At 52.0% G+C, this 7,500-nt stretch overlaps 2 protein-coding genes across 2 annotated transcripts in view; one reads left to right on the top strand and one right to left on the bottom strand.

Moving 5' to 3' along the window:
• pdzk1 (PDZ domain containing 1) overlaps window positions 1–5,611 on the top strand; it is a gene marked incomplete at both ends in the record, with an annotated part of 7,255 nt that extends 1,644 nt beyond the window's left edge. Inside the window, 7 exons of the mRNA XM_084443532.1 lie at window positions 612–825; window positions 3,240–3,432; window positions 3,534–3,673; window positions 3,900–4,096; window positions 4,279–4,500; window positions 4,991–5,260; window positions 5,558–5,611. Of these exons, the coding sequence (XP_084299658.1) occupies window positions 612–825; window positions 3,240–3,432; window positions 3,534–3,673; window positions 3,900–4,096; window positions 4,279–4,500; window positions 4,991–5,260; window positions 5,558–5,611 (1,290 nt within the window). The remainder of the gene's footprint in view (window positions 1–611; window positions 826–3,239; window positions 3,433–3,533; window positions 3,674–3,899; window positions 4,097–4,278; window positions 4,501–4,990; window positions 5,261–5,557) is intronic.
• Window positions 5,612–6,417: 806 nt separating this feature from the next.
• Window positions 6,418–7,500, bottom strand: part of LOC311313029 (Golgi pH regulator) — a 14,490-nt gene continuing 13,407 nt past the window's right edge. The window contains exon 14 of the mRNA XM_084443050.1: window positions 6,418–7,187. Coding sequence (XP_084299176.1) covers window positions 6,981–7,187 — 207 coding nt within the window. The 3' untranslated portion in view covers window positions 6,418–6,980. The remainder of the gene's footprint in view (window positions 7,188–7,500) is intronic.

Genomic DNA, 7,500 nt, shown 5'->3' with positions numbered 1-7,500 from the left:
GTCTAGCCCCTGCTAATCCTATGTAACACCTGGTAACCCTATCTAGCCCCTGCTAATCCTATGTAACACCTGGTAACCCTATCTAGCCCCTGCTAATCCTATTTAACACCTGGTAATCCTATCTAACCCCTGCTAATCCTATGTAACACCTGGTAACCCTATCTAGCCCCTGCTAACCCTATGTAACTCCTGGTAACCCTATCTAGCCCCTGCTAACCCTATGTAACACCTGGTAACCCTATCTAGCCCCTGCTAACCCTATGTAACACCTGGTAATCCTATCTAGCCCCTGCTAACCCTATGTAACACCTGCTAATCCTATGTAACACCTGGGAACCCTATCTAGCCCCTGCTAATCCTATGTAACACCTGGTAACCCTATCTAACACCTGCTAATCCTATGTAACACCTGGGAACCCTGTCTAACACCTGGTAATCCTGTCTAACACCTGGGATTGTAGTCTCCTTCTACTCTACTTTTTTCCTGTCCACTCTTCTCTCTTATCCTATTATGCGATCCTGGCACCATACACCAACCAAGTCTGTGTGTGTGTGTGTGTGTGTGTGTGTGTGTGTGCGTGCGTGCGTGCGTGCGTGCGTCTCATGGTCAGGTGGTGGACCTGGTGAAGGACAGCGGGGCCTCGGTCTCCTTCCATGTTCTGGACCCCGGCTCCTACGTCCAGGCCAAGGCGGACGGCGTGGACCTGTCAAACCCCAGCCCCCGACCCGCCATGAACGGGCTGGCAGGTCCCACGCCCCGGCCCAAACTCTGCTACCTGGTCCAGACCAGCGCCGGATACAGCTTCTCTCTGCGCTCTGTCCGAGGCAAGGGGGAGGAGGGGAGGAGGGGAGGAGGTGTAGGAGAGGGGGAGGAGAGGGGAGGGGGGCCTCAAAATTAAGATCTGAATCAAACATGATACCTAAGTTTCTGACTTGGCATTTGGTGTTCAGTGTCAGTGTTTTTAAGTGCTCAGATGCATTCGAAAACCAGACTGAAAAGTATCAAGGATACAATTTGCATCTAGAAAATCATTTAACTGTTTGAATAAAAAAAATTCTAGAATTGTACCTAAAAATGAGAGGTTGAAAATCTGTCTAAAATTACAGAGGACCGAGGATTCTACAGTAGGTTATTTTTCTTCAGAGGTGAGTTTTGAGCCTGTGGCAAAAGATGATGCCTTTCTGCTTTGGCAACATTTTATCATGACACGTCATGCCAATAAAGCCTCTTGACTTGACCTGACTTGACTTGAGAGAGAGACAGAGAGAGAGATAAACTCTTAATTTATCTTGGGCTGGGCACGGCCGATTAGAGATTGAATGAGACTGACAACAGTAATCAGTCTGAACTGATTAGACTGGGCCAGCCTTGCTAAACCCCTCTGCTGTAATCATAATCGCATCATACTGTTTGATCAAGCTGGGAATTAACTCTCCTATCTCTGCCTCTCTTTTGTCTGTCTGTCCTGTCCTTTTCTCAACATGTACCGGCAGTGAGGAGCTCGTTGTTTTTGTGCGTGGCCAGCGCACCTAGGATAGCAAATGTCCAGCAGTTGTCACTCCCTGGTTCCCTCCCTGGCTTACTCGCTATGTGCCTCCGTCCCATTGTTGACCTGCAGTTCTATGTTGCTACCACAAGAGGCAGTGGTCCCAGAACCAGCAGTTCTATGTTGCTACCACAAGAGCATTTACCGTTCTCGGCCACAGGAGGGCAGCAACAGGCTTAGATAGACAGTGGTTCCAGAACCTGCAGTTCTATGTTGCTACCACAAGAGCATTTACCGTTTTCGGCCACAGGAGGGCAGCAACCCCTGAGTGGGCTAGAGACACACTTGTCTTCACCAGTGGGGGCAGGTGGGTAGCCCGGAGAGGGCTCCACAGTCCCCGACCCATATGACGCGAGGGGGCGGAGTCTCACCACCACGCCACGAACCCCACAACTCAGCCCTTGAGTGGGCTTGAGACACAGGGTCTTCACTGGTGGGGGCAGGTGGGTGGCCCGGAGAGAGGTACACTGTCCACGACCAGCTCTGACCCGAGGGGGCGGAGTCTCACCATCACGCCACTATCCACGCCAAGGATCCCACAACTCAGCCCCTGAGTGGGCTAGAGACCCACGGTCTTCGCCAGTGGGTGCAAGGAGATTGCCCAGAGGTCATTGTACTGCGCTCAATCAGCTCTGACCCAAGCGGGCGGAGTCTCACCACCACGCCACTATCCATGCCATGAACTCCACAACTCAGCCCCTGAGCGGGCTAGAGACACACAGTTTTCACCAGTGGGTGTATGGAGATTGCCCGGAAGTAACTGCACTACACCCGAACCGCTCAGATGCGAGGAGGCGGAGTCTCGCCACCACGCCACGGACCCCACGGCCAATGGGCCTAGGATATAGACAATTAACTACCGGTGGAATGGTGGTGGAGCATCCATCGGGGACCCGCTGTAGGTCTGCTAGCCTTGTGTTATATTCCACCGGAGGTCCGCCAACTCGTCCATCGGGGACCCGCTGTAGGTCCGTTAGCCTTGTGTTTTCTGGGTTTATCCCTTACCTTTGTCCAGAAACAGAAGTTGAACCAGTTGCAGCAAAATAGCTCACATTACAGGAATCATCAGTGTAACTGCTTTAGCCACTGACCGCTACCATTAATGTTATGGAAGCTGCTGCTAGTTGTTGTGAGCTCATGAGCTAACTGGCTATCTCGCTCTTATTGTGTAGGATTAACATTGGAAGCATTGGAACTGATGTGTCCAGGCGACAAGACCTATCTTAATTTATCAGACATCATTTCATGTCATTTCAATTCACAGTTATTTCAGTGGCATGACTAGCTTCCGTCCTACCAGTTCTGAACAGAAACAAGCCAGCCACGCACATAAGCCAGGCTTGACCTGGCCTGGTTGTGAAAAGTTCAGCCTTTCTCTTTCTGACATTCTGCTTCGACAGTCGCTGCCCATCTTTCGCCGCAGGCTCAAAACTAACCTCTTCAAGAAGTACTACCAGGATCTTTCCTCTTAAACACCCATTTTATTTTTAGGTTGCAATTCTTGCACTTTGCTTTTAGCACTAGATTATGCTCTTAGTCACTTGTTTTAGAAATGAGATGCACCTGTGAGTTCTGGCAAGTAGTACATTGGCTTTTCCTACATTAAATGGTATTATTGTAAGTTGCTTTGGATAAAAGCATCAGCTACTGTAAATGACTAATGTAATGTGATGTGATGTAATGTAATTCCAGATGAGCCGGGGTCGTTCATCACCGAGGTAACCCAGGGGGGCGTGGCCGAGAGGGCGGGGGTCAAGCTTAAAGACCGTCTGGTGGAACTCAACGGGGAGAACGTAGAGGGCGCCACTCACGAAGCCATCGTGGAACGCATCAAGGTGGCTGGTGGCAGCGTCATGTTTTTATTGGTGGATCAGGACACCGACAGGTAAAACACTGTTACACTAAGTTGGTGTGGGTGAGTTGGTGAGTTGACGGTTGATTGATCGTTTGATTGGTTAATTACGTGATGGATTGATTGATTGACAGGTACTACAAGAACAAATGTATAGCGATAGGGGCGGGCCAAGCCACCACCAAGCACCTCCCACATAAGCCTCGTATCGCTGAGCTGACAAAAGCACCAGACGGCTACGGATTCTCCCTCAGGGTCGAGCCCAACAAGACAGGTGTGTGTGTGTGTGTGTGTGTGTGTGTGTGTGTGTGTGTGATAATACATTGAAGAGAAACCCCTTTCACACAACTGTCAACAACAACAACGACGACAACAACAACAGCACTACAGTTATAGACAGACAAGACATTTCCCCCTCCAAACATGAGAACACCAGGACAGGAGAGTAGGCTACATACTAGCAAATACTCTGGTGTACTGCCCCCTATCTGTCCGTACAGGCCACTACATCATGGACATCGACAAACAGAGTCCGGCAGACATGGCGGGCCTGAAGGAGATGGACAGGCTGGTCGCCGTGGAGGGCCAGGAAGTAGAAAGCTGCAGCCACGAGCAGGTGGTGGAGTGCATCAGGAAGTGCGGCGTCAAGTGCTGCCTCCTAGTGGTGGACGCCGAGACCGACAGCATGTACAAGATGGTGAGTACACTGACTGACACTCAGGCGTAGGGTGATAATACGCGACGTATCAACGTGTATTCTCCACGACCCCCTATGACCTGTCCATATCCCTGACCCCCTGTCTCAACGTCAAAAAGCAAGCCTCAGCTTCCCGCTTGAAGGAACGAGGCGCTGACCGTCTGTCATGTCCGTCTTCGCAGGGCGGCGCGTCTCCCCTCCTCTACTGGGAGGAGGCCAGGGAGTCCCTCCTCCCGCCCAGCTACCCAGAGGCCATCGGCATGCCCACGCCGTGCTGCGCGTCCGCCCCCGTGACGCAGGAGAAGGAGCTTAGGCCCAGGCTGTGCAGGATGGAGATGACCAAGGCCGGCTACGGCTTCCACCTCAACGGGATCAAGGGCGTGCACGGACAGCACATCAAAGAGGTAGGAGCGAGCGACGGGCTCCGGGCCACGTCCGGTTAGACTCCGGTCCTAGACTGGGAAGGTTCTTCTCCCGACGGACAGGGCCTCAGTAGTTCTACGTCAAAACCAGGAGACGCAGCCCCCACAGTGTCACGTGACCGAGCTCCGTGGAAGCGGCCGACGCGCCGACACGCCCAGCTAGTATCACGACCGTCACCCTGGGGGTCAGGGGGTCACGTGACAGAGCTCCGTGGAAGCGGCCGACGCGCCTACACGCCCAGCTAGTATCACGACCGAACAAACGTGACAAAAGTTGCAGCTGGATCAATGACACCCACACTTTATCAGGGAGAGTAGGCAGATGATGCCTGTAGAGCACACTACATACGTCATATCACTGACAAGAGCACCAGTGCCCCCTGGTGGGCAACGTCGAGCTCAACCACATGTCAGAACGCAACAGTCGTCGTCTTGACGGCGTCCTCGTCTCTGTGCGGTCGTCGTCTCTCAGGTGGTGAGCGGGGGCGCGGCGGACAGGGCGGGGCTGGAGGACGACGACGTGGTGGTGGAGGTGAACGGCGTGAACGTGGAGAGCAGCAGCCACGAGGAGGTGGTGAGGCTGGTCAGGGCGAGCGGCGCCTCCCTGGAGCTCCTGGTGGCCGACAAGCGCACCTACGACCAGCTGGGCATGCGCGGCGTGCCCGTCACTCGCCAGCTCGCCGCCTCGGCCGCGCCGCCGTCCCCCGTCTGGGAACACAAGCCCCCCGCCGCCCTGAAGGAGGTGACGGAGGAGGAGGAGGAGGAGGAGGAGGAGGAGAAGGAGGAGGAGGAGGAGGAGAAGGAGGAGGAGGAGGAGGAGAAGAAGGAAGCTAGGCCAGAGACTCCGCCAGCGCAGACACGAGAGAGGGTACGACGTTACTGATCCATCCTGCTTTACAATAGAAAGCAATACATCAATATTATAATATTATAATTAGAACTAAAATAATATGTCCTAGTCAGTAGTTTGACCATCTCTCTCTCTCTGCCCCTCCCATCTTCTTCTCTCTTTCTCACCATCTCTCCATCCCTCTCTCAGACGCCGTCCGTGGCTTCCGTCTCGTCCAATGAGAGCGTAGATGTGAAATTCTGAGTCGTCGTCCAGCCAATGAGAAACAACTTCCTGACCTGTAGCCAGTCCTCCATGCCCCCCGCCCTGCAGATCACTCTCATATGGATATCGAGCCTCTACTGTATACTCTATTTGTAGATCAAATCTACTGTGTCTAATGGTTAAACAGCTTTCCACCTCCGGACAGTAGGACTGGAGGCATTAGGTATCCTACCTGCCTAACTCACTAGTTAAAGCACTTCACAGCTAGTCTATTTATTCATTACGTTTGCGTGACTGGATGGATCAGTCTGGATCAGTCTGCTTTCTGTCAGGCGATGGTTCAGACCGGCTAGATATATATATCTGGAATATGTAGAGAGTGGGTCGTATGCCCACCTCCCTTGTTCTCTGTAAAGCACATTGTGTTGCTTCTGGGTATGAAATGCGCTATACAAATAAAGCTTTGATTGATTGATTGATAGATCATACTGAGCTCGGACACACGGGCCATACTGATGACCTATGCCATAATTAACACTGTCGTCGTTTGTGTAGTGTCAGATTAAATCACACAGATTTAAAACAAATTTAGACTCACTCAATTGGAGAACCACCGTCTTCCAACTAAAATGTTCTTAAGGAAATGTTCTTCTGAATGCTCTTGATTAAACCATGATAGATCAAGTCCTTGTTTGACTATTTTATTCCTGTCCTGTTTGATGTACTCTAGCTGCTATGCTTCCTCTGTCTCTGCTAGTGAAGTTTCACACACACACACAACACAGATGAATGGCCACGTCTGTTTATTCCATAGCCAGTCTTAGTGAGCACACACACATGCACGCACACGCTCTCTCTCTCACTCTCTCCGCACGCACACGCGCACACGCGCACACACGCACACACGCACACACGCACGTATCTGGCTGTAGTCCGGTCTTGGAGAGAGGAATGAGTGAGTGAGAGTGTGTCTGCGTGCGTGTGTGTGTGCGCTTGTTAGGGACTTCATCTGTGGTCAGGATGACTTAATTAAGGTAGGAAGACAGCTTCTCAGGCCAACAGAGAAACAGCACACCCACATCATCAGAACATTCAAGTATTTTCAAAAAAACTATTAGTCCCGATAACCAAATTATAACGTTTTAAGTCTTACCCCAGCCCACAGTCTATCAACCCCAAAATAAAAACATGTCCATCTTTCTCAGCAGGCTCCGCCTCTCCCCCAACACCGAGTTCACCTGGCCAATCACTGGCTTTCCTGATTCAGGAAGTACAGGCCAACCCACTTCCTCTCTCCTCCTCCGTTCTCGCACGCCACAGACCACCGAGTCTTCTATAAACACAGAGTCTTCCAGCCAGAGTTCCGGACGTCCCTGCGCCTCCAGGGTCGAAGGTCACCCCTGGGGGGTCAGGGGGTCATGTGCTTCTCGGGGGCCTGCTTGTGAGCGAGGTAGAGGAAGAGGATGCTGGAGAGGGCGCTGACCAGGAAGATGACGTCGAACCAGCGGTGGTAGAAGTTGAACTGCAGCTCCCCCAGGACCTCGCTGACGATGGAGCGGTACTCCAGAGGCATGCTCATCCTCATGAGCAGCACGGACGACACGAAGTACATCCCCTGAGAGAGAGACATACATGAGACATCCCCTGAGAGAGAGACATACACGAAGTACATCCCCTGAGAGAGAGACATACATGAGGTACATCCCCTGAGAGAGAGACATACATGAAGTACATCCCCTGAGAGAGAGACATACACGAAGTACATCCCCTGAGAGAGACATACATGAGGTACATGCCCTGAGAGAGAGACATACATGAAGTACATCCCCTGAGAGAGAGAGACACGAAGTACATCCCCTGAGAGAGAGAGAGACATTAAATACATTCCCTGAGAGAGAGACATACATTAAATACATGCCCTGAGAGAG

Source organism: Borostomias antarcticus, assembly GCF_949987555.1.
Source record: "Borostomias antarcticus genome assembly, chromosome: 9".
In the NCBI taxonomy this organism is placed as follows: Eukaryota; Metazoa; Chordata; class Actinopteri; order Stomiiformes; family Stomiidae; genus Borostomias; species Borostomias antarcticus.
The sequence above is the reverse complement of the archived record's forward strand: the minus strand, read 5'-3'. Positions and strand labels throughout refer to the sequence as shown.